This window comes from Pholcus phalangioides, unplaced genomic scaffold (assembly GCF_987345545.1).
Source record: "Pholcus phalangioides strain wild (caught in Gottingen) unplaced genomic scaffold, Ppha-v1.0 ptg000022l_1, whole genome shotgun sequence".
Taxonomy (NCBI): Eukaryota; Metazoa; Arthropoda; class Arachnida; order Araneae; family Pholcidae; genus Pholcus; species Pholcus phalangioides.
Genome location: NW_028301615.1, coordinates 4488717 through 4516277, shown reverse-complemented (window position 1 = coordinate 4516277; position 27561 = coordinate 4488717). Strand labels below are relative to the sequence as shown.

The following is a 27561-nucleotide window of genomic DNA, read 5'->3' as shown; positions in this document are numbered from 1 at the left end:
ACCGTATAAGCCGCACTTCCCGCTTCCTGTCAGGATTTCCAGGCGCAGACCGAGGGTAGAAATGTAAAGTGCTTATGAATGACGATTCGATGAAGCTTTCATGATGAGCACAGGATGAGCACCGACAAAAGCCATATAATCGCCAATAAGAAAATGACGACTATAGGTCAGTCGCATATCTTTGGTTGGCTTGTTTGAATATTTTCCAGTTTTCATTAGTATCAAGTTTTTGGTAGTGAAGGTTGGTGTTCTTGGTCTACATTTTTCTGTTGGCAAAAGCATGGAATATTGCAAAACCGAACGTGGAAATGATATGTTGGTTTGTGTGTGTGCGTTTAAAAGTCCCCCCCCCTTTCATAATTCAGTTTCGAAAGTATAAAAACTTTTCATGCAATTGAATGAATTAGCCTATAATTAATTTTCTTTTCTTTATTTGAGTTTTTTGTTGTATCATAAAATAGATACGATTATACGGATGAAAAAAAATAATGTAGTACTTTTTAAATGAAGATTAAATTGTTTAAATTCAATTTAAATTGCAATAAATTAAAATCTTCTCCTACCTATCGTGAAGAAAAAAAAATTATGGTAGTTTTTAAAACAGCATTACTTATTATTCTATTAAGCATCATCAGGCGTTTTACTGCGATGTTCACGTTATATAAGTGTTTAAATAAAATGATACTCAAAGGCACTAAAAATAAACAAAGGTATATGTTTAAACAAAGGTAAATGTAATATATTTTGGAGTGTTTATACATACAATATGAATTTTATAAAATTAAAATTACCCCGATAAATGTTCAGAGGCGGATTTATAGCTTTGCCACTTTGTGTGGGTTATTCAAACCTTTCCTCCCTTCTCTCTTTCTAATTCATGTTTTTGATCACCAATTACTCAATTTTGGTTACGCCCTTTCGCTTGAACTTGTTATCTAGAGTAGAGCCCGCATACCCCCTCCCCACCCAGGAAATATGTATGTCTCTGAATATAATCCTATATTGTTTGTTAATGTTAATTCACTTGGGTTGTAAGAAGTTTTTACTAATCGTTGACTAGAGCCGTATGAGAGTCATGTACAAGAAGTTACATATAATGGGCCTCTGATTTCATTCTTTTTACTTGAGAGTTATTAATTTAGAGTTGAAAAAAAACAATCAAATCAAAAATCGATTGACATTTTCAGTGGTGTCAGAGACAGGGATGCTGTGGGTGTCCACGGTGCTCCATGGAATGGGTATGAACACCCAGAGAATTGATTCAGAAATCAAAGTTTCCTACTAAAGATCAAGAGAAGCACCCACAAGTTCCAAACACTTCCGTCACCCTTGGCCAGTCAAAGGTGCCGACATGAAGAAAACATTGAGGGGGGGGGCTGAAAATTGCCATTTATTCCGTATATAAGGGACTCAAACCCGTACGCAGGAGGCGGAATGGTTCATTGCAATGTGTATTCATGAGTTATTAGGGTGGGGAGCTCAAATGGCATCAGCCCCCCTCCAGGTTCTGCGCCTATGGCCGGTGGCCGGAGTGTTTGAATATTATTTCGGCATAATAATACGAAGTGATTTGAAATGTACATTCCATTGCAAAAAAATAATTTAAAAATAAGGCTTTTCGCAGCGGTTATACATAAAACTTGGATACATTGTCGATAAAAAATTCCTCAAAGATGCATTGATATATTCAATAGTGATTTATGGAAATTGTGCTAGGAGGGGCACATTGATCGCAATTTATTATCTTGATGTGCGCCCCGACGCCTCTGGCTGCAAGAAATGGAAATTTCGACAGAAACGGGAGATGCGGCTTATATGATGGAAATCAATTTTTTAAATTATTGAATCCCAAGTTATTTGTGTACGTTCCAACGTCCCTCGATAACGTCAATTAATACTTTTCTTCATTTGTTAAAAAATAAAATAGAGATGGGGAGGAGGAACATTTCCATTAAATGAGAAAAAAAATAATTAGTTCCATTTTTTACCCCTATAACAAATACCCTATTTATAAGATCACAACAAACATTTGAATTTTAAATCAATTCAAATTTTTCGTGACGAAATGGCTCCGCGACAAATTTGTACCGCAACGAGTTTGTAGCACGACGAATTAACCTACAAGGGGTGGGCTGGCAAGGCTCCAGCCTTGGGGCCCGGGACGATTTTCATCATATTTTTTTGTTTTTTCCCGCTATAAATCCACCATAAAAGGGCCCATCATGAAGGGCCCAGGGTCTGATCGGGGGCCCACAAAAGATACCAGCCTAGGGCCCTACTCCAGGATGTGGGGCCATGCCCCACTACACTTGTTTTACATCAGCACTAGGAAGTTGATCTTCAACTTAAATATTGACAGAATGAAGCAGCTCAAGCGCATGGATTGAGAGGACGGGTCCACTAAAAAAAGGATGGGGGGGGGGGGGTCTGTAGATGTAACGCCACATCACGAATTACAAAGAAACTTCAAACTCATATCCTCACCTTTTAGTTGAACGGTGCCGCTTAGTATGCGATTGGGCAGAGCATCATTGACCATCGGATGTTGACCAAAGATTCGATGCTCAGGTTTTAGTTTGTAGAGCTCGTGATCGAAGCGCTGGTTTATTTTTCGTTCGACGACGCTGCAAACGATACGGAAAGGCACGTAATTGAACAAGTAATTCCAAGATCGTCGCATATATGATATGTCTAAAGGAATGCCTTTCGGACCAACTCTGTGGATGACCCAGCAGCCTCTTCTCGAACTCAGGTACACCTATGAACACAAACAAATTGTCCAACAATTAGTAATACTGAAACGGCATAAGAAGTGAACAGTTGAAGTGAGTGCGGTTTTGTTCGCATTTTATCTCTTGTGTAGCCCGGCGTAATTACAGTCCCAACATTCTTAGTAACACAAGTGGCATTAGCACGCCGTTGATTGGTTACTACGAGCGAAAAAGCTAGCAAGACGTCGCGAGGGGCGGAGTTTTTGGTGAAACTGAATGTAGTAGTTCATTAACGAAAAATGAAGGCATTTTTTTAGTGAATAGCCACAGCTTTTCGCGAGCCGTTATTATTGTCTTCTTGATGCACCTGAACAGCATTTGATTAAATCAGAAAAAAAAATGAAAGCATTTTTTTAGTAAATCAATAAATGACAGCAAAGATGGAAGGATGGGGGAGGGGGGGGGGGAACCTCGGATGGGTTTAAGAGATGGACGTAATGGTTCATCACTCATTTCGATCAATCACGATGCGCTAAATTTCTATAATGTAGCTAGGAATGTAGAATTTGTTTATAAGCTGCCCGGTGTGTGTAGAAGACTATGGTCGTGTTATTTTTCATTAGTGGGGGGGGGGGGGGAGAGGGAAGCGGAATGATTCAACCCTTGTAAATTCTTTTGTTAAGTCGGGTCCATAGTCCCCCCCCCCACATCCTGTAACAGGGCCCCTACGCTGGTATCTTTGGCGGGGACTCCCCTCTGTAGTGAATTTATAGCGTGAAAAAACAGATGAGAATCGCCCCGAGCCCTGTCAGCTGCACCCTTGAAGGTGGTGGGGACATGGTATGGATGATATTACTACCAGATTTTGGCAATGGCCATCTCTCTCAAAGCGCTGAGCATTGGCGATGTCGAATTTTCTTTCAAACAGCATACGGGACATAAACATGTAAAAAAAGTTTGTACATTGTTTTAAAATGCATTGTTCGGTTGTTTAGAACAGCGTTTCTCATCCTATGATCCGTGAACCATAGGTGGTCTGTAAAGGTGTTAGTCACGAGCACCAATGTAATGGTTGGTGTTCATTTAAGTTTTGTCAACACTCCATTTTTAAAATGAAATTAGATTTACTGTTTGAAAGGCACCAATTACGTTGTGGTTAAAAATTATAGGGTGCTATTTAAACTGACAGTACCCCCCAAAAAAAAAACTTTGGCCTGGTGATCATAATAGTGGGGATACTATTTTGCGTTGTTGCCATTGCCAGCAACAACCCTTTGTGTGACGGTAAGTAATTCTCCTGTTCAAATATGCTCCAGAGCATTTCAACCTTAAGAATTAAGTCACAAACAACGAAAAGATTATGTCAACACAGAGATTTAAGTTTCAAATAGTTATTTAATTTTTAGCATACTTTTAATTTTTAGCATGTTTAGTATGCATCAAAGAGAAAATTAAAATTAACAAATCAGCTTTCAATGAAAACTTTTTTAAAAAACAGATTTCAATGAAAAATTTCAAAAGTTAGAGTATCGCGCCACAAAAGGCTGCTTTATACACATAACCCGAAATATTATGAAAAGGTGAAACATGAGAAGTTGTTGAAAAATTGAAAAAGGAAGATATATGGAAGAATATGGATCAATGAGGAGGTCGTTCTCAAGGGGGAACCCCCCACATTGCTCCAAATTGCAAAAATGTTTCTAATGATGGTAAGCCTAATAGGCAAAAAATTACCATCAGTTCCCCCGACATTTTTGCGAGAAACAAGCTTTGGAAGTCAAACAGCAAAAATGACAAAATATAATAAGAATCAAAATATGAAATAATGAAAAACAAATGAGTTAAAAAACACACAATATACATACACAAAGTGTGTTAAAAATAGAAAAAATGAGAAAACTTGAAAAAAAACATATCCAGATTAAGAATCTTTTTGGAGCATGCCGCCCGAATAGAAGTACTTGGGTGATATTTTAAAACCCAGAAAAGAAGATGGAAATCCGTTGCCACTCAAGATATTTAAAAATTGAGAATATGCTTCTAAATAATCTTTAGCATTATTGCAAGTTTTTTTAATTCTTGAAAGTTGTCCAAAAAATATATTTTTCAAAATTCTAATACTAATATTAGAATTGAAATTAGTTAGAAAATTGACTTTAAATTGAAATTCTTTCCTTTTGTCGAAAATACCGAAAAAAGCTATGTTATTAGATAAGTGAATTTTAAGCTCTGGGAAGTCCGTAGATGATAGATTGTGATTGGTTTTCTTGAGTGTCAAATCCGTAGGGTAAATTCCACCGCTAAGATCAAGAAAATTCACAAAATTGAAAATAATGAGATCATCGATATATCTAAAGCCCATGATTTTATGTTTAGTGAAAATTTTAGTTTCATGGAAATGTAGAAAAATATTTGCAAAAGCACTAGAGAAGCAAGTGCCCATGGGTATACCTTTGATCTGATTAAATATATCGATGCCATTATGTAAGTAATTTTCGAAAATACAGAACTTTACAAGATTATTCCAGGTGTTTTTTTCCAAGTTAATAATATTTTTGTATTTCTCAAATAAATTATCACAGATATTTATGATGTTTTTTATGAGGAATATTAGTAAATAAGTTTTCAAAATCAAATACTTTTGATTTTGGTTTTCTTCTAAGACATTTTTTTATTTTCAAAAGAATAAAGTTTCTAAAAAGTTTAAAAAAAAAGTTAAAGTTTCTAAATGTTCAGCACTTGTATGGTGAACGAATGACGGGAAAGTTTTGAATTACAGGACGACATGTCTATATGACCATTTTTACTAGACAGGATCTGCAAAACTTGATGCGGTATGGTCCGCCTCGACTTTGGTGAGGTCTGATGAAGAACGTTCGGTTACTGCTTGACTGTCCAACTAAAAACGAAAATGTAGGCGATCACACTGTCCAGATATTTGAGAGGAAAGTGGTCACTTGGACGGGTTGATTTCCGGATACCTGGTCGAAAGAGTCCAATTTTCCATTGAAAGTCACGGTGAAGTGAAATCCGAAGACAACACCTAGCGGAGATTCAGTAGATTTTGGTGTGGAGACAACTTTAGTGGCACCGGTGTCTGTGTTTCATCTCAAGAAAAGAATGGGAAAATTGCCTAGATTTAGAGGGCAAAGTTGCTAGCTATTTTTTTTTTTTCGTTTGAAACTACATTTTCGCCATCGCAAACGGTGATTCGAGATGAAGGGTCCTAGACCCTGTTAAGCAACAGAAAATTACAGGAGAGAGAGAGAAAAAGATTTCTGTCTCCCGACTATATAAAGGGGGCAGTATCTAAGAAACCGCACCCGATCATGAAGTCGGCGGGAAAGGCTGTGTTTTTTGTTGTATCTGTGTGTGATCGTCTTGTATGTTTCGTGCGCGTAATAAATGCTTAGAAAATGGAGGCTGTGTGTTTTTCTCTGTGAAGAGCCCACATATATACGACACATGTTATGAAACGTCCCACTGTATGATCATTTTAAAATCAACATTTCTGTTTCCTATGACATTAAAATATTACAACAAAACACAGAAAGAACATTTGTTTTTTAATTAATTTTCAAGCAAATTAATTAACTGATGTAAAAAATAATCATCTCTGAATGATTACGTTCCTTCAATCTTAAATTCTGACGAAAAATTTCATGTTTTAGACACGAAATTGCGGTATTTCATGTACAACAAAAGCGAGCCAGATAATAAAAAAAAAAGTTATTCCTTCCGCTTCACGCGGAGAAAAGGAAAAAAAATCGTCTCTTATTAATGTCTTCTAACTTCTTATCAGTTAAATAGCCGCCTTTCTTCCTGACCTTACCTCGGAGTGTCGTTTCATTGAGCTCTTTTCGTGTGCAGGGAATTAAATTTTCACAAACTCGGCTTTTTCTCATCAAAACTTATCCACAAACAACTCAAAATTTCACACACTGGATCCAAATTTTCCAAGGATTATTTTTGTGAAGTCGAAAAAATTAAAAAACAACAAGATCATATCTCAATTTTCCGAAGAAGACATACAGTGTGCACAACAAAGAATGTGTGTCCACTCTACACAAGCGATCGGTGGTTCAGATTTTTAGGCATTTTGGAATATTGGACGGAATGAAAACACAAGAGGGAAGGAACTAGACACCCACGAGATTCAGCTCAGCCTTCCACAATAAAATAAAAACAAAAGCCTAATAATTATTCACACGACAAACACAATTAAATCTACATTCGGCAAATTACACTTATTAGACATGACTATTCTGGGTTAAAAATATGTCAAGCTTTTTTGTCAAAGGGGGGAAAGTGTCCCATGACTTTCCCACCTTGACAGGTCCGCAGGTAGACTTAATAATTCAATTCTAACTCTGAATGAAAAATTATTCAATTGTTGTGATTGATATAGTATCCACAATGGTTCAAATGAAAAATGTACCCTCATACTTAAAATACCTCATCAAGGAAAATGTAATCCTAAATACGGGATATCACTGATTGTAGTCAAAAAATGTAACTTGTGACAAATTTGTTAATTACTGTGATAATGGATGGGGGTGGGGGGGGGGGAATAAAGGACTGCTACAAGTCACAGTAAACAAAAATGTATTTGACGAAAAAAAAATTCAAATGAATAGATGACCATATTTAATTGAGAAAAGAGAACTGGGATCTTAAATACTATAAAATATAGGACGTCGCCAATTGTCATCAAAAATGTTGCCATAAGTCCGCAAAATCCTTAATTGTAGTTAAAGTCACTGAAAAGTCGAGCAAAAACGTTAAACCTGACAAATACTTGAGATGAATATTTGTATTTATAGCCATAATTATCACAATAAGTATAAAAGGAAAACTGTTCATTCACGAGCTAAACAAAAATTACGAATTAAAATAAGCATCGTTGAAGAAACTGGACAAATATATAAAAACAATTCGGAACACAATTGAAAATACTGGAATATCTCCCATAATGTCGTAATCGGGGGTACAAGTGGTACATTCTTGCCTCGACGTTTGACTTGAACATGCGTATAGGTTTTCGTTCCGCTTAGCAACCAAGGTTGAAGATTTGGCACTCAATCCAAGTGGGAAACTCGGTCAGCGTGATACTCCTATCCTCTGAAGACGACACCCATAGTGTGTCGAAAAGCATTAGGAATTTTTTAGTATATCCTGGTATTTGCCGTATTTGTTGACGATTTTTTGAGTATTATTAGGCAAAGTTATCTACTCTTCCGTCGAATTGTTTCATACGATGGAACCAGACTGAGAGAATGAGGACGAAACCCGTGCAGCCAGGCTAGGCGGCCCTGTACCACGACCACCTAGATAACCACCTAATGTGTAATTTAGGTGGTCGTGTCTATACGTGGGTCGACGCGGGATGCTGGCCGAGCTCTCCTGAACACTCGTTAACTCGATGTGGCTGAATTCCAGTATACAATTCATGTTGACCTCTCACGGGCCGCCTTACAAAAGCGATATTGACCTCTCACGGGCCGCCTTACAAAAGCGGTATTGACTCTGCTACAGAACTTTACTTACTGAACTAGGGAAACTCGAGTGAGGACACCGCGAGCCGTCCCTATGCGACCGCATCATCCCCGCTTTGAAGCGAAATAGGCAAAACATTCACCGAGCATGTAAATGCAATGGAGGAATTCAAACTATGAGACTTTTATACATTACGTTTTTCTTTTTTTGCGTATTATTATGCATTCTCTTCCGCTTTAAAGAAATTAAATACAATGAATACTTACACTTTTAAAAAAGCACAAAACACTTTTTTTAGAAAATTTAAAAGGTACTACTTCACCACAAAAATTAAAAAGAAAACACTATTTCTATTGATATTTACGCAATATTTTGATATATACATTACTAAAACCCGGAAGTTCAGTCAAAATGCCATAAATGCCTTTTTTGTCTATTTTCAAACTTTTTTGGTAACAATGCCTTTTTTGATGTTTTCCTGCCATAAATGCCTATTTTAACATATTTTTAACTTTATTAGTGAATTTCAGAGGCCATTATATAAGAAGCCCCTATAAAACTTGAATATTTCGAGCATTGAGAACAAAAGAATTGCTGTTTTTAAAATTCTCCAACTCTCTAGGTACTAATTATCATCAAAAAGCTCCACCCTTCCAGCCCTAGGCCCGTCATTTAAGGGTGGGGGGTCGGGGGAGGGGGCAACGCTTTTGAAAATACACTAAAAATGATATATATATATATATATATATATATATATATACACATTGAGTACATGTCTTTGCCCCCGTCCCCCGGAAAAAGTTGAAATGACGGCCCTGTGTCCATCCCCCATTAAATTCCCCCCCCCCTATTTTTGTAGAACTTAAAATATTATTAATAAAATAATGTTATAAGTTTTACAAAAATAAGGGGGAAAAAACAGAAATATAAAAGAACAACAACACCAATCTCTCATACCCACAAGACTATTTTTTTCCTCTCATCGCCCCTAACTCAAATGAGCTCATAGGATCCTATGTTAAGTCCGTAGCTTCTATCGCCCCTGGACCATTTCATCGCCCACCGGGAGCCATATTGCCCACTTTGGTAAACACGGGTTTAGAGCGAGACGACTCGACTTGGCAGTTATATATATGTGTGTATTTCTCTTTTCTCTATTCAAGTTATTCATGCATTTCATGTCCCCAACACACGTGCGTACTCATATTGTCGTATTCATGTTGCTCATCAAATAAGGTACTAAGCGAGATGGCACGGGTGATCCCTAATTGTATATATTCCCCCGCACAATATTTCTATTTTGCATATTTTCATCAAATCCACCGGAGCGAGTGAATTCAACCCAATAAAACTGATGCTGGCTTCAAACCCATTTTGCAAAGTTATCAAACCCATTTGTTCACCAATAAGGTGTTAAGCAAAATGACTCGCTCCGATGGATATTTTATATTTCACTATAAGATTCTCATTTCGTTGTTTTTTTGGGGTTTTTTTTTTGTATCCTGTGTATATAATATGGCAAGTGTAAGATAACATGAGATGGCCTGGGGGAGAGGGGCCTCAATTGCTTATAAAAACATACCTCCATCCATCCTAATATGCATACATTCATCCGTGTTAACGAAACCCGAAACTTTTCTCCAAGTCTCAACCCCATCTCGTCTGTAATCACCACAAAATTTATTAATCACGTCAGTACCCAATTGTCCGGGGAAAACATGTTGTAAAAATTTTGTATGTTATTTTTTTTTTCTTTTTGATACAAAATAAAGTGTTCCAGACTCTGCCACGAAACTGGGCTGGAAGAGATCATGGCAACGGGATAAGTCCAGCGACAAAGCACTGGCGTTCATTCATTCAGCCCCCGTTTAAACAAGGATAAGTCATTTGAGAGATAGAGGACATGGTGTTGCCGTGCATTAACTTTGACCGGATCGTGTTAGACGTGAATGATTTTGTTTCAGACGAACGCAGCCCATGTTAACAAAGCAGAGGAAAATTTTGTTTCTCCACATGCTTCACATGAACATGTCTCGCTCAGGCAATGGAATGGACTGCATTGTATATGTATAGCAGACCAAATGACTCTCCCAAGAGGTCATCAATTGACGTCATGGCTCACACAAGGCGCAGTAGGAGCAGACAGAGCTCTGAGGCCCATGTTGTTCTTTACACCATAAATGCACTGCAAACAACCACGGCTATTTATCTTATGATAACAAATATTTATTTACGTATTTAACAAACATGAATTACACAATTATTTTTTAAAATAACTGAACTATTTTGTTTACGCAGGAACCAACAGTGCTCATGTAGTAGTATTAGTAAAACACCTCGTAACAACGCTGTTGTGCGGAGATATAGTTTACCCTCGGGCATAACACTGTATATGAAATGGAGATATTTTCTGGATAAAAATAAAATTATGAGGAACGTGTGTGAAGTTATACCTCGATGAGCATATAAAATTTCGCACTAGTTTTCTGCTATTCCCGTTTAACTTTCTCACCATAAAGTTTATATCTTTGGTCACCATGTATAAAACTGGTTTATTCTGTCTGATGTATGACATAACGTACCAGGACTTGACAAATCCAGAAACAATTAGGAGCCAGATTAATTTCTTTGATCCAAGTACAATATTTCTTCTAATTTTCTTGGATATATTGACTCTGCCCCCCCCCTTCCCCCGTCCATATTTATTTACAAGCTAACATAAATTCTAAAAATTTTGTGTTGCCCTCAAACTCCAACTCGGTAATCGCGCGTGAAAAATTTTGTGATACTGACTTCTCAGGCAAAACGTGACTATTCGCAAGTTATTTGTCAAACTCTGTAACATAATAATGTATTGTCAATATTATGGTGTTGATTTAACGTTTTTTGGTTGATATAGGTGGTTTCATATACGTTAATGTATCTTGCTAACTTCTGCAAAAAGAGGGGAGGCAGTAATCTACTTAATTTGCAGATAAAAATTTGAAAGTTAATTGTGAAAACAACGTAAGACTTAAGAGTTCTCAAGATATGCTGATACAACTTTTTTCTTTGATATGAAATGCTTTAGTTTTTGAAAGTTGAGAACCAAAAAATTTCTATTGAGAAAGGAAAAATTGCTTTGTTCCCAACTCACTTAAGGGTACGTCCATGGTTGAGTGTAATTAATATACGTTTCTTAAAAGTGGTACAGTTCTTAGCGGTCGGCAACCCGCCGATCGTGATTGAGCAGTAGTTCGCGAACTCTATTTCAGTTGACCGAAGACTATATTTTTCTCACGATTTTACTTTGGTGCAATCCTCACAATTAAAATTTAAGAAAGCATAAATATTGTAAACATGTTTGCGAAATCGCGCGCGGCAATAATCCCATAAAAACAAAAGTAAAATAATGTTTTAGTGTGGTATTCCTGGCAGTAAAAAATACAACTTAGAGAAGACTTCTGCCTCATCGGAGTCGATCTCTGATAAGCGAAAAAGCTACAAAATAACATATTTCCCAGTAAATTTGGTCGACCCCAGAGGCGGCTCGAGAAAAAATCTTTACCCGTGCGTAACCTATTTTTGACACCCCAACCCAAGTTCTTTTTGATCGACAAAGCTTTTTTTCGCCCTTTTATAGTCCGGATTTGGTGCCCCGTACAGCCGAACGACTTAAGAGCCACCCCTGACCGGCATCTGTAAGTAAAACAGCTGCTATGTAATCGGACTAACAGAGTTAATTTGCATCAATCACAATTAAAACATTTTTCAAAATTAATTTAAGCCAAGTGTGGTAGTGGAACTTGAAGGAAAAATAAAAGAGTAATAAGTAATTTAATTTAAATTAATTTGCTTATTAACTAAATTTTGTTATCAATGAAGCATTTATTGTATTCATCGAAATTGAACTCATCAACACCAGTTTTTACTTTATGCTTCATATGGAAGCAGAACACCTATAGGTCGAACAGGAAGTAAAAATGATGTTTCCTAATATACGATATTGTAAAAAACTAAGCATGTAAGATATTTAAAATCTAGTTTAAATTGTTTCTGGAATTTTTGTGAGAAGTATTTAATAATGGGGGGGGGGGGGTGTATAAAATATTGAAAAAATTTATAATGCTACTTCTTTTAATCTTTCGTATTGATCTTACCATCACATACAGAGCAAACTACGAACTAGGTGTGAAATTGAATATCAGTATTTTAGTAAAAACTCAAATTTTTACACATTTATTACAAATATTTCTATACAGTTTATGCAAATCTTATGCATATTTATGTCTTTTTCAGCTTATTCTAGTAATACAATGGTAGTACCAGTGCCGTCTTGGTGCACGGGCCCACCCGGGCACGGGCGGAGGGGGGTGTTAAAGTGCAGACAAGGCCTCGTGAAAATTAGATCTAGTTAAAATTTTCGAAAGCAAGCATGCTAATTGGGAGTCAGGTAGAGGCCTCTGAAAAATCACTTAGCCCGGAGGCCCATGATGCTCTTAAGACGGCCCTGCGTAGCACAAGGGAAAATTCTATCTTTATTTCTAAACACGATGTTGTCGTGAATAACTGGTTATTTTCTTCTCCAGTAGTTAAGTACATACATTCATTCAACTATTGCAATTTATAAGGTACAATATAATACTCAATTATTTTATTGACGAACACGCATGTAAAAATTCTGAAATCAGTAATTCCATAACTTATGCAATATTATACTCGTAGTAGGCGTACAACATTTGACTCCCCTTTCACAGGTGCAAAATATTTTCTTATGTATGTCATCTTTAGTCAATAAAGATGTACTGTCAAGAGTGTAAAATTAAAAATATTCATCGTAAAATGTTTGTACATATCATTTAAAAAAGAAAAATAACACATTGAATGAACACGGTTTTAGGATGATACTTTGCCCAGATACTTGGGTATTGTATCAAAGGATTATCAGATGTGTCACGAGTGTTCCATATCCTTGTCAGAATCTTTCCTTACACGTAGGTACAAGAGCAACAACGACGATAAGATGGTTACAGGAAGTCCTTCCCCCTCCGGAGTTTACGCACTTATCTTTCGGCGAAACGAAACCTGTGTCTTCATATGTGTACAAAACAAATGGAATGCCTAGTTTGGAACCGGCAGTAAACTGTAGATTCCGGTCTAATTAGTTCCCGTGTGCAGAAAATGGCCGCGGGGCAACAAAAATGATCAGGGATGCACGGTTCATTATAAGAAACTAATTTATATATGCGTAAATCGATTGGTGAATGCTTTGAGCGTTAATAAGAAATCACTGATTAAATTTTATGGCATATAGTTTTATCCACTTACTGAATTATATTATTAACAAATTTTAATTGCACAGAAAGTTTTGTTGATTATTTTTTGAAGAATTTAGTTTGGTAATTTGACAGTTTGATATCGGATTTGCAAGTTGATGTTGAGTGGAGAATAAACCCACGTAATGACAATACCACCCCCCTCCTCTCATGCACCCCACCCTCATCCAGAATCGAGGATTGGATTGGATTTCGATTTTTGTGGCGCAAGGACCAATTAGGTCAAACTGCACCAAAATAAATGACCAATTAAGAAAATAATTGTTCTTGTCATGTCAGGAAAGTAAAAGCACGTATAATAAACAATGATGCTTGAAACGGAAATCCATCCAAGGGATCTTGAATTAATTATTTGAATAAATTTATATTGAACAATTTTTTTTTTATAAATTAGGTCAGTCTCCGGACCCTAGCGAGCTTCCCTTTTGTCTTGGTAGACGCAGAATTGTCTGACATTGTGAGCCCTGGGCAAAGTGATGTCCTTGGGGGGATACTTATAGCTGCTAGAAATAACAGCTTACATTTTTTTCCCCTCAAAAATTATAGATCAGTTCTCATCATGCAGGCCATGGGATCACAGGAACCATGCATTGAAATTACGTAAGTTACACATTAAAATTACACAGGTTCTATGGGCAGTTCTGCCGCATTCTGAACATATAGTCACACTTTTTCCATATCATATTTAAGTTAAACGCTTTGTTTCGTCACCTCGAAATTTTTTCACAGCTCTCTGTGATCTCTTCACTACCTGTTATAGCCCATTTTTCACTAAATTTTAATTTTGGCATCCTTAGGATATTCCAGGACCACGCTACAGAGGCTTTCTCGCATATTTGAAAGAAGTTGTCCCAGACGTATATTCGTTGGGCACTGCGTCATTCATCGCCAACATTCAGATGCACATCCACAGTTTTAGATCAAATGTATTGCGCAGATGACATGATATGATTGATATTCTAATGAAATAACTGATGCGAAAAATTCTGGTTTTGAAAAGGGATAACGCGATCACAATATCTTGTTTTTATTTTATTAGAATAGTTCCAAAGTATGACATTTCTCTCTACTCTAAAAAAATACGTTTTTATTTAATTTATTTTTATTTTTTATTTTTTGCAGAGAATGCAACCGAACCTAAGAAAAAATGTAGGCAATATAATGTCGAATATTTGAACTACGGTTTTATTCAGTCACCAACAAAAGCAATACGTTACCAATTTGCCTGATTTGCCAAAAAGTTTTATCAAATGAAGCTATGAAGCCTTCGAGACTTGATTAGAGTTCATGCGGATAAAAAAGATAAGTGTTTGTCTTATTTTCAAGCACTTGAAGAAAGATTTTTGAAACAATGGAAACTAGAGGAACTTTTTTCAACGGCATCCAAACAAGATGACGATGGGCTGCAAGCCTCTTACAATATTGCTTTACTTATTGCAAAATCGGGAAAACCACATACTATTGGTGAAGAACTAATTCTACCGGCAATAAGTGAGGTAATACGTACAGTGCCACATAAGCCAGATTATGATATTATCAAGAAAATTCCTTTGAGCAATAACACAGTTCAAAGAAGAATCGACGAAATGGCTAAAGATGTCGAAGATTCGTTATGCCATTATTTAAAATCATTACAGTTCTCTTTACAACTCGACGAATCCACATTACCAGGAAATGAAGCTTTGCTTCTTGCGTATGTGCGATTCATAAAGGAAGAAAAAATTTGTCAGGAATTACTGTTTGCTAAAAACTTGCAAACTGATACAAAGGGACAGTCCATATTTAAAGTGTTGGAAACGTTTTTCAAAGAAAAAGAAATCCCTTTGAGCAATATCCTACCAATAGCTACTGATGGTGCTCCAGCGATGATAGGACGCTACAGAGGCCTTCTCGCATATTTGAAAGAAGTGGTCCCAGACGTGTGCTATGACTATTCACAGACTATTCACTGTGCACTGCGTCATTCATCGCCAACATTTAGTTGCCAAAAATTTGAGTGAACGTTTGCATATATCTTTGCATTATGCTATTCAAGCCATCAACAAAATCAGAAGTAATGCATTGAACAACAGATTGTTTGGGCAGCTATGCATCGAAAACGATGAAGAATTCAATCATTTGCTGCTTCACACTGAAATTCGTTGGCTGTCGAAAGGATCCTGTTTAAACAGATTCTACAAGCTCTTTACTGAAGACTCAGTTCTGGAGTTCTTTCAAAATAAGGACGACACTTTACGAGCCAACTTAATCAATGCCAAAAGTGACCTTGCTTATCTGACAGACTTGTTCAGTAAATTTAATGAGACAAATCTGCAGCTGCAAGGTGACGAACTCAATTTGATTAAAACAAAATCTATCATTTCTGCCTTTGTGGCAAAATTAAATCTGTTCAAGCGAAATTGGGGAGAGGAGAATTTCACCATTTTCCAAATTTATCTTCTGTCACAAAAAAAACGGGGGATTTAATTGTATATTGCCAGCACTTGAATGCTCTCCATGACGATTTCAAGAAAAGATTTAAAGACATTCTTCAAATGAAAATACCCGCATGGATTTTGGATCCATTTTCATATACAGTAGTAGAGGAATCCTCTCATTTGCAAGAACAATTGATAGAAATAGGATTAAACGAGGAACTGAAATTTAAGTTTAAAGATGGTTATCAATTATTCTGGTTGCAGAAGCAAATACCCGAACTTTTTCCCGCATTGTGGGAAATAGTACAAAAGTTTTTAATTGCATTTCCTTCGTCGTACTTAGTACAGAGAGGGTTCAGCGCAGTCACAAATTTGTTGACAAAAAAAAGAAATCAACTGCAAATATGCAACCGTGGGGATTTAAGAATGCTGCTCACTAAAATACAGCCTAGCATTAGTAAACTAATGGTGGCACATCAGGCTCACCCTTCTCATTAGTGTTGTTATTTGTAGTTTTTTCTTTTAAATCTTAAAATTATTAACATTTTTCAAGCGGATGCGAACATCACTGACTGTAATTAGTATATATATGAAAATCTTTAATAATAAAATCTTTTAATAATTTAGCATTCGGTAAAATTTAATTTTTTGTAATGAAATACTGTAATTTTATAATTGTTTTCAACGATGAACCTTTTTTATTAGTTACAGGACGAAAAAGTAAAAGCTATCTAAACATATTGATGCAAAAGAAATCGAAATTTGCCACGGCATCTTTCCAGTTTTTTCAACGTCGCTTCCAGGGGGGCGATGAATAATTTTTAATTTGGAAAGGGGGTGGTTGGGCAAATAAGTTTGGGAAACACTGTGCTATACTCTTCCCGCGTTTTTCCCCCCTTTCATTCGTTGCTTTGCTCGCCCTCCCACTATGTTCTTAGCCTAAATAGTACATAATATTGTAAGATTTCGCAATTTCTTGTGTATTTCGTGGTTTCCTTCCCATGAATTTACCATCCTTACGGCTAATGAGTGCTTGGGTGCCAGAAGCCAAGCATTTGACAAAAAACACAACATTAGGTTATTCAGATCAGAATGTAATTAGCATTAGGTAATAGTAATAATAATCATAACAAACGTATAAAACGCTAGTGGAAAAAAAGCAAAGAATGAAAAAGCGGTTGTGTCATGAATGACCGAATTTTTGTTTTTTTTTTTCGTTTATGTAACATTTCTTTTTCTTTTTTAGCTTTTTTTTTTATGGTTTGATGTTTTGAGGTCGTAAGCTCAAGGTCGGGTCTCGGTACTATTCTGCCTGTGTGCCACCGCCATCGCCTTTTTCCTCCTTTATCTCTCTCTCTCTCACGCGTATGCCAGTTCGTCTCAGTGAAGCGTGTTTCAACGAACACGAGCCACTTATAAAGGGGGGGGGGGGGACGAAGACGAGAAATACGTAAAAAAAAAGTCGAGTTTCTCAACATTGGATTCGGTCAGTCGGTCAAGTCATTTCCCATAGCTCATCAAATGCGTCATAATAAATAGAGTTATATAATGCAATATACAGTCCTACGGCTCGAAATGCAGGGCATAGATGGAACCAGGGAGGGGGGTGGCCCTCCATCTTTCCCTAAAAAATTTGTATGACTAGCATAGGCGGAAGGGTGGAGGTAAAAGAATTGGCTATCCCTCCCCGTTCACTATACCAGTGGGACGCGACTGGTCAATCAACTAGCGAGGTCGCGAGAGATTCTCCAAAATAAAAATTCCCAAACAAGAAATTCATTTTATTCAAAAATATGTCAAAACTAAAGAACGCCTTTATTCAGTTGAGCTAATTACCATGTATCAGATAGTGTGATTTTAACAAATTCTACTTGTACAATAGGGTGGAACGAAAAAGGGTGTTTTTTCACTTTTTTTAGAAATTGATGTTGCCTTAGTGTTCAAAAGACGCCTTTCAATGTTTTAAGATGTTGTACCAAAATCTAGAAAAATATTTTAATATCTTGAGGTTCCTCACAGACCCTGAAGGTCGAGCAAAAATACTTTTCTAAGTACACATTATAAAAATCTTTTTAAACATAAACGAAGTTGACGATTTTTAAAAAGCATTCTCTAAAAAAAAGAAAAACACTTAATTTAAAAGTTATTCAGTACATGAGGCAAAACTGAATATATATATATTTTTTAAAAATTGTCAATTTCGTTTATGTTTAAAAATATTTTTACAATGTGTACTCAGAAAAGTATTTTTGCTCGACCTTCAGGGTCTGTGAGGAACCCAGAGAAATGCTCACAAAAGTTAAGATTTCAATATATGTTACAACTGACAAGCTTATTTGCAGCTGTCATGGCAGTTGAAAGGAGAATTTTTCAAGCACTCCGAATATAGTGATTGATAGAGGGAGATGAAAATAAACTCCTTTTTTTTGGTGAGGTGGGGCCAAAACTATACCATGTTCCAAATTTACAAAAAGAACATAGTTTGACGATATAGGTGTCAACAAGGAGAATGCCTCTATTGCTTCTTCTGTTATCCCACTGTTGTTACATTTCACTTTTTCGCAAAATAGTCCGCTTTTTTTTCAAACGATGGAAGAGTACTCCTTGATTTTATTCTGGCTTGAATGAAGCCTTCACGACCCTCGGTTGTTGACACAGCAAGAGGTGCTTCAGTTACGAGTCGTACGCACCGTTCAACTGCTTGTGTGTGAGACGGAAAATTCGGTATAGATGGAAAAGCAGGTTCGGATCATTTATGTGGGTCCATTTGCTGATTTTTTACAATAGGTGGTTCAGTCACTCGCACTTGATCCCATGCACATAGTTCCGAATAGTCTTTAGCAGAAAAGTTTATTTTCGAAACATGGAATGTACGGATTCCTGCTTCTGATAATCCTTCATTTCTAATTTTCAAAATTCTCTTGATTCCCAGTTTTTGTAACAGTGCCCGAAAAAAACAGTGTAAAAGAACAGCGCTCGAGTGGCATGGTGGTAAGATGCTCGTCTACCATCGTGAAGGTTGTTGTCAGGGTCCCGGGTTCGAACCCAAGGGAGGATATAGATAAGATATTTTCCCTAACAAACTCTAGGCGACTACCGATAGACAGCGCCTTTGCTTCCAACCCATCTCACTAATGGCAGTAAATTGCAATATAGCGATACGGCAAGAGTTGGTGTTTGGTGAAGTAGTTTTTGTAAATGAGATTCTCATCTGAGAGTAATGAGAGTAATAAATTCTCTGGGTGGACGTAGAAGTTTTTTTCTCCCATCCCCCCAAACACAATCTAACCCATAGGATCCCATGTTATACCCGTAGCTTCTACCGGCCCCTGGAACATTCCATCGCCCCCCCAGGGGGCGTTAACACCCACGTTGGGAATCACTGATCTCGATGCTTCACAACATGCCTTAGAGGTAACTCATTCAAGTGAAAAAGACAAATAAGCCATTGCAAGGGATATGGCCTATTTTTTTCTCTGTTAATTTGATAACACCATTTTTATAACCAGTATTGGTAACAGTCCCGTCGCATCCGATCGCCATCAATTCCTTCGTATCAAAATCTTGCTTCAAAAGTCTAGGATTGATGACTTTATATCCCTTGATCTACTGCTTCTTGGAGTTGTTCAGAAGCAAATGAAGTACTTGTTTCGGCACCGATTGATGGACCAGCTTCAGTACTGTGGATGGAAATGCTAACTTCAACGGTAAACTGTGCTTTGGCTCATACAGATCACTTTCCTCAGAATCGTTGGATATAGATGAGTTTTCAGTGGTTGATGAACTAGTTTCCGCCGTTTCTTCTTGAGATGACTTCAAATGGGATACAATTTTCATTTTCCTTCGTTCATTGTTTTTCAATTTCTTCGTTGTTAGGACATCTACTCGACCAAGGGGCCATCTTGCGGGTACTTCTTTGATCTTGCAAGAAATCTCGCTCTAAATTTGGGACCTTTCTCAACTTGTCACACTTAAAGTCTTCAAAATCACATTTGCATGCTGCAATGTCGAACAATTTCCGTGCTTCGAACGAAATGAAAACATTTTAAGTTCAACTTGAAAGCTTGAGAATCTTTCCTTGCTCTCATATTTTCCTGAAGATTCTTGTATTTACAATAAAAGTCTTTGAAAATTTTGCATATCCGTTGGGGAGAAACCGTAGGAATTGAAGTAATTTTTCAAATATTTTCTATCTTTGACACGATAATTTCAAGAATGTCTGCAATAGCTGGATCTTTTCTTGATTGTTGTGCCTTCATATTGCGTTGAGTCAGCAAATAACAAAGCATAACATCGCCATAGGTGGGCAAGACTCGAGAATCCAACTGTTTAGGATTTCATAAAATGTCACAACAATAAAAGCTTCTGGTCATCATTTCGACTGCTATATACCCTCTCAGTTAAGGGGTAAGATTGCAAATGAATACTGAAAACAAGAGAAAAACATCGAGGTCACTGAACGAATCACGTGTTAAGGGGAAAGCCTTCTCCGCGGTGTCATGTTACAGAATTCTACACGTGCGTAAAACTTCAGGGGCGATGAGGAATCTCAAGAAGTTTGAATTTTGGGGAACAAAATTAGGAATGGCATTTCCTCACATAAAAGCATATTTTAAATTCTATTAAAATGGCGATTTCGAAATTTTTTTTTTCGTTCCACCCTATTGTACAATCTATCTATAGGCCTATACATAAAATTGATTTTCTGTCTGTGTGTATGTTCTCTATACAAATCTACAATTTTGGAGCGATCGTCGCTAAATTTTGCATACATACCAAATGGGATCCGACTTGAACGACAGGCTACTTTAAAATTTCGTCAGAGCAACACAAATACCCAAATTTGCAAAAAACTTTCGGACAACAGTGGTTTTTGGGCCTCAAAAATCATTTTCGGAACGTTTACTTTGGTTACCGTGGTTCCCCAGCAATGCGTTTCAGACGTGTATATGCCTTTACGATGGTTTGTCCCTGCTTTAACGCTGCCAGTGTGTATGTATATAATGGTTTGTCACTTTTCAATCTTCCCAGTAATTTTTGAAATATTGAGTTCGCTTAGAGATACGAATCCCAGAAGATTAAATATGAAGTAATTCGCCGGACCTACTTTTGTGTTGGATATTCATGCAATAACATTGATTTCAACCTTTTTTTTTACCACTTTTCAAGCTCGAAAATGAAAATGTGTCTGTATTGTCTTTTAATATTCAACTGCTTAAATTCATATAGTTTAGATTGTTTTAAAATTAATTATGGGCCCATAAAGTACATCAAAGAAATTCCACAGCTTTAACTAAGCATTTTTGGAAGCTGAAATAGGCAGATGGATAACTTACAAGTTTAGGGGGGGGGAGGGAATCGAAATACCCAGTGCCCCTTGAAAAAAGGAAAAAAAAAATTCATTTCTACGTTTGTTTAAATCTAGATTTGTTTATTTCATGAAACCACATTGGTTAACGTGGACACGGTTTGTATGTCCCTCAAAGAAAGAGGGAGATATCATATGATCCAAAAAGCCTCATTGAAGAAAACCCGGGCAGTGCCGGGTATTATAGCTAGTAATCAATATTATCGGCTTCGTCATGCCAGAATCACAAATGTGCAATGTCCTTGCGAAAAAAGTACGTTCGAATGTTTACTCTACCCATGTTACTCTATGCAAGTTATTCTCCTAAAATGTTTTGTAACGCGTGTTTCAATAATGCCCTATCGAAACACACACGTGTGTTATATTCGCGTTTCAGGCACAACTTAGATAGCAAAACAAGGTACCCAAACAGCTGATTAAAAAAAAGGAAAATTTGTACATTCGGTGCTTCTGGTATGCGGTGGACGATATCAAGTTAGTACTTTTACAGGGTGACTTAGGGAGAATCACCCGTTTTCAAAATTATATATTTCTTAAAAATTAAAAACACAATAGAATGATAAGTGATATGTGAATATACGGGGAAAAATGTGTCTACGTTTTATGAGAAAATGTTTGTGAATGGTCGATTTGAAGTATAGAATCATTTTGAAATCAGATTATTCTTTCTTAATCACCCTATATACGAAAATCGAGGAGAGATCATGCACCTCGCTACACTTCAATTTTTGCATATGGGGCACTAAGCACATCAAAAAACAAAGTAAATATTTATATGATATAAAAAAATTGAATATCTTTGGAAGTCAGTATCGCCTAATCAAAATCAGGAAATAAGCGTTCCGAAAAGGGCTTTCGGGACAGCACGCGTACTGGCAAACAATTGGGATGTTCCCGAAAACCGAGACATATAGTCAGCCTATGTAGGTCGGCGATAAATTTTTTGGTCTAAAAGGGGTCGCGCTTCAAAACGTTTGCGCACCACTGCACTATCCTACCACCTCCCTCGTTCGGAGAGCCTGTACCCGCTTATGATGCAGGGGCTTGACTATTTACTAGACACAATTAATAGTAACTATGACCTGAATGTCGCTCTCCACTTGTTAATACAAGATATACGGAAGACTGGATGTTGTGAAGATATTTATTACTTGAGATGTTAATTTTTTTAAGGAAGGAAAAAACTCATCTCTGCCTCTACCGGGAGTCGAACCCGGGTCCCTCTTAGTGGCCAGAGCACTCGTCCGGCAATCGAGGGACCCGGGTTCGACTCCCGGTAGAGGCAGAGATGAGTTTTTTCCTTCCTTAAAAAAATTAACATCTCAAATAATAAATATCTTCACAACATCCAGTCTTCCGTATATCTTGTAGTAATAGTAACTAGATGAAAAGAAGAGAGATATTTTTCTCTCTCTCCCTCTTCCATAGAACACAGTAAGAACCTTATTCAAAAAGCGTAGTTTAATGTCTCGAGGAATCTCAGATAGAACATTAATATGTTGAGACACTGGTTCACAATTACTTGAAAAACAACGAATGTTATTCTGAGTACAGGTAGGCCGTCAACAGATGTCTATCCATAAGCATTTGCAAATATGGTAAGTGACGTGAGAAAAGTGAAGTGACTTCATTCTTTTTTCCAACTGCATTTACATTGATCTAATTGAAAGAAATAATATTTATGAAAAAAGCACGTGTGAATTTTTGAATGAGTTTCTTAGATATCGGTTCTCATTATCTCCGAAAAAGAATAAAAGAATTTGAAACATTCCGACTAGCTCTGTTTTTTTAAAATCGCAATTTTCCATCTGGCTGGTTCTTCCCCCCCTCCCCCCCTCCCCCCCCCCCCCATCATTATAGGTTGTCGTCCAAGAAGACACTCCTGAACGAGATGTAGCGATAAGATCCGAAAGATGGTAAGAGTTATTAGCTGGACGGTGAAAGCATCAGACGGAAAAAAATTTGCAGAGAACTTCAACACGATACTTAAGAAAAAACACGAAAAATTTACACATTTTTCACTTGAACTTCAAAATATGCAGGACGTATGGGAGCACCATTACAACACGAAACCGGCATAAAGGTCGAAACACACTATGCTGACGTGACGTGTTACCACACGTTAATGCGTGTGATATAAAGTTCCGTCACTGAAGTCATCTGTAGGTACGTTCATACTGTGCTGACGTGATGTGGTAAACTCTGTGTGATGTAATCTGACGTAACACGCAAAAATCCGTGCACACTACTTTGACGTGACGTGGGACCACGTAGAAATGCGTGCGATATAAATTCCACCTATGAGCCTTCTGTAGGTACGTTCACACTGTGTTGACATGACGTGGGAATGTGTCAGATTATGAAATCTGAAGTAACACGCTTTTTGCTTCGTTCGTTGTTTTGATCAATTTTGTTTTTTGTTCGCGTTTTGATTCACTTGAGTATTTTTTTTCGTGTTTTCACTTATTTCTTTTTTTTGTTCGCGTTTCAACGATGAAAGAGGCACTTATCGAACACGTTCGGTCAAATTTTCTGCTGTATGATCCTACCAACACCGTCTATAGCATAAAGTCTCCGCGCGAAGCTCGTGACATCACTGAAGTCGTCCATTTCACCTATAGCCACTAGAATAAGGCCCTTATCAAAGCACCTTAATTTCACCTATAGTCATTGAATATACTGCAAAACAATAAAGTTTTTTGTAAGGTAAAGTTCTTTTTTTACCGGTAGATGGCGCTGCGGCACGCAGGGGAATCAGTATTGTAAAGATTAGGTTTGGCAACCGGGAGTTTGACGGGAGAAGTCGGCAGGACAGGCCGCGTTTTTTGTTATATCTGTGTGTGATCGTCTTGTATGTTTTGTGCGCGTAATAAATGTTTAGAAAATGGAGGCCGTGTATTTTTCTCTGTGAAGAACCCACATTTATGAGAATCAGAGCCGCCCTTAAGGGTGTGGGACAGGTGCGGTCGCACCGGGCTCTGCGTTTTGGGGAGGGGACCCACATTTACAGTAGCAATGATTTCTTTCATAAATTCTGGAAATTTTCATTTAGAAAGAAATAGTTCTGAATTTCCATCATATCTCGAATTGTTTTTTTAATAATTTCTGAATTTTCCATTAATTCTGGAATTACAGTGAAACTTCGATATAACGATATTCTGTTTACCTAGGAAAAATATTGTAGAGAGATTATGGTTATATCGAGAGGCAGCCGTTTTACATTCGAATATAGATATTTCTGAGCAAGATTTGAAAAAATATCGTTGTAGAGGGATTTGTCGTTGTATCGAGTAACGTTGTGGCAAGGTTTCACTATATTTCTGTAGGAAGGAAGACGTCCATCTCTCTCGGTAAGATAAGAGCGCCCTCTCACGATGTGTAAGGAGCTGACGTCGACGTGGCCTCCCGGACTGACGCTTTTGTTTTATTATTTTTTTCGTATTTTTAATCAAGATCAACAGAATAGTGTGTGTCTTAGTGTCCCGTTAAAGGTGTTTTAGTGATCATTCCCCACATTTGGGGGCTCGTCCTTTCAACCCAACTATCGCCTAGATAAATGACTTGTGTAGTGAAGTGTCGTTGACGAGACGAAAATCAAGTGCTATTCCGCGTGTGTGTGTGCCTCAGGATTACTTGCCGATTTTTTTTCATCAGACTGTTTGAGCTCAGTATTTTCTTAAAATGGAGATTTCTCTAAAATTTGGTAAATCTACAATCATAAAGCTCTTAAATGACATAATTTTTGACGAACCCTTCGATCGAAGCAGCAGAAAAAAGCGAGCTTTCAAGGGATTTCCTTCGTATGTTGATGTTCCCGAACGAAAAAAAATAATTATTGAATCATTTAATTTGTCCCAGTTAATTTCAGTCGGAAATGCCCTGCATTTGGAAATCCCAGAAACAAAGGAACAGATTTGCGACGAAATTTTTAATTTTTTGTCGAATGTGCAAGACTTTCACAATTATAATACTTTCATCGGAGAAGTGGAGAAGAATTTTTTGCTTTTTCCTTCCCTAAACGAACAACAAAAAATCATGCTCGTAAAACGAAACCTTGTAGGACCCGCGAAAATGTTCGTGCAGTCCCAAAGAGGGCTAACCACGTGGAAACCATTAAACGGGGCACTACTTGAGGAATTTAGCATGAAGATAAACAGTGCTGAATTGCATAGACGACTTCAGCAACGGAAAATGCGTCCGTCAGAAACCCTTTCCGAATATTTTATAGCTATTCGAGAATTAGCTAGCCATGGCAATGGTACTATCGATGATGCGTCGATTATAGAGTATTGTATAATACTCTATAATAGGTATTTCTGATTTACCAGCAAATAAATTTCTACTCTATGGGTGCCAGACGATTGCCGAATTCAGAACAAAATTAATGATGTATGAAAAAGTATTTAATGAAACAAGCCGTAGCCGATCTTCAACTGGATTTCATCATCCAACTAATGCTCTTGACGTAAACAATCGATTCCACAAGCGCGACCCGAAATTAAGCAGTCAAAAACCAAACCCGAGTTTCGAAACTTTCATACACCTAGGCAGTGCTGTCTTAACGCATGGGCCCACCCGGGGGCCTCACAAAAATGAGAATTAGTTGAAATTTTGAGAATTTGCCTGGTAGGGCCTCAAAAAAATCATTTGGCCCGGGGCCCCATGATGCTCTTAAGACGGCCCTGCACCTAGGCAATCAAAGCAGATGACATGTTTTAATTGCAATGGAAATGGTCATATTTATAGACTATGTCCAGAGAAACATCGAGGACCAAAGTGTATTTCTTGTTCCGAATTTGGTCATAAATCTGACGCGTGTCCACAAACCATCCGAAAATCCTTACATGCCACTGACGTAAATAATATCTACCAAGCTACTCCACTAGATAAAATGTGCAAAGATGTTCGAATCATGGGTCCTAAAATAAAATGCCTAGTTGATACAGGAAGCCAAATGACTTTCATGGATCCATCTGGGATCACCAAAGCTAACAACGAATATTAGTGTTCTAACTGGATTTGGTTATTCACAAATTCGTGTCATTGGTTCTTTTCAAACGACGCTTTCCATCGACGATCAGAACCTTACTGCTCAGATACACATTGTGCCGAATTCGTCCATGATATTTGATATTATCCTCGGTTGTGATATCATAAAACAAAGCCAAACTCACTATTACACCCGATGGTGTGATATTTTCCAACCTTCAGAAGCAGACGTCTGACGATGCACATAAACCACTCGTTTATGCGATACACATTCCGGCATGTACTAATATAATCGTTAAAAATTCTCCGGAGGAATGTTTATAAGATGCATGCACGGTTAAGTACAGGGTGGGCAAAAAGTCCGTAGAAACTTTAAAAATTCATAAAAACGGGGGAAAAAAAAATCGAAATAAAAAACGGTTTGCAGGTTTAGCATCGATAGGTCACGGGAATTTTTTTGATAGGGAAAAAATAACCAAAAAACAGCCGATAGGTGGTGCTGGTACGAGCGACTTCGGTGGAAATATGCAAATGAGACGGTTAAAAGCAAAGCGGCTCGAGACTATCTTTAATACAGCTTTGGTTATAAGAACTTGCGCTCCTAATCCACAATCCGTTCATGTGGAGCTGCTGCACTGTGCCGTTGCTGGGGAACACATACTGCTGTAATTTGGAGGCATTCCGTTCGTTATTTCCGTATGTTTTTTTTGACTTGTGTACGTCAGTGCCACCTATCAGATGTTTTTTGAGTTTTTTGTCCTGTCAAAAAAATTCCCGTGACCTAGCGATGCTAACCCTCCGAACCGTTTTTTATTTCGGTTATTTTTCCGGTTTTTATAAATTTTTAAAGTTCCTACGGACTTTTTGTCCACCCTGTAACAGTAGAGCGTTGAAAATGTTATCGAACACGAAACACATATTAAAATGGCTTCCCACGATGTCTGGAACCAGGCGGCGCCTTTGGGCCCCGGTGTGCAGCAATCATTTTTATTTTTTTCAATACAAAGACCATAGAATAATGACGGAACGGGTGGATCGTTTGCACTGCTGCGTATTATGCCCACAATTATGCGGCGAAGAATTAGAACGTGTGCAAAGAAACAAAGTGCAGTGCAAAAGGCGGTGATGAATGACGTCAGCCAATAAGAACCGCAACAGGTAATTGAAATTCAAAATTAAACATCAATTTTCAAGTAAAGAATTTTAATTTATAGTAAGTCTAACAACCGTAATTTAACAAAGAAATTGCTTTGAGTGAAATTATC

At 37.4% G+C, this 27561-nt stretch overlaps 1 protein-coding gene across 1 annotated transcript in view; it reads right to left on the bottom strand.

Moving 5' to 3' along the window:
* The window catches only part of LOC149069381 (flavin-containing monooxygenase 5-like), a 48299-nt gene that overhangs the window by 7713 nt on the left and 13025 nt on the right, over nucleotides 1-27561 (bottom strand). The window contains exon 2 of the mRNA XM_089249438.1: nucleotides 2485-2758. Coding sequence (XP_089105564.1) covers nucleotides 2485-2758 — 274 coding nt within the window. The remainder of the gene's footprint in view (nucleotides 1-2484; nucleotides 2759-27561) is intronic.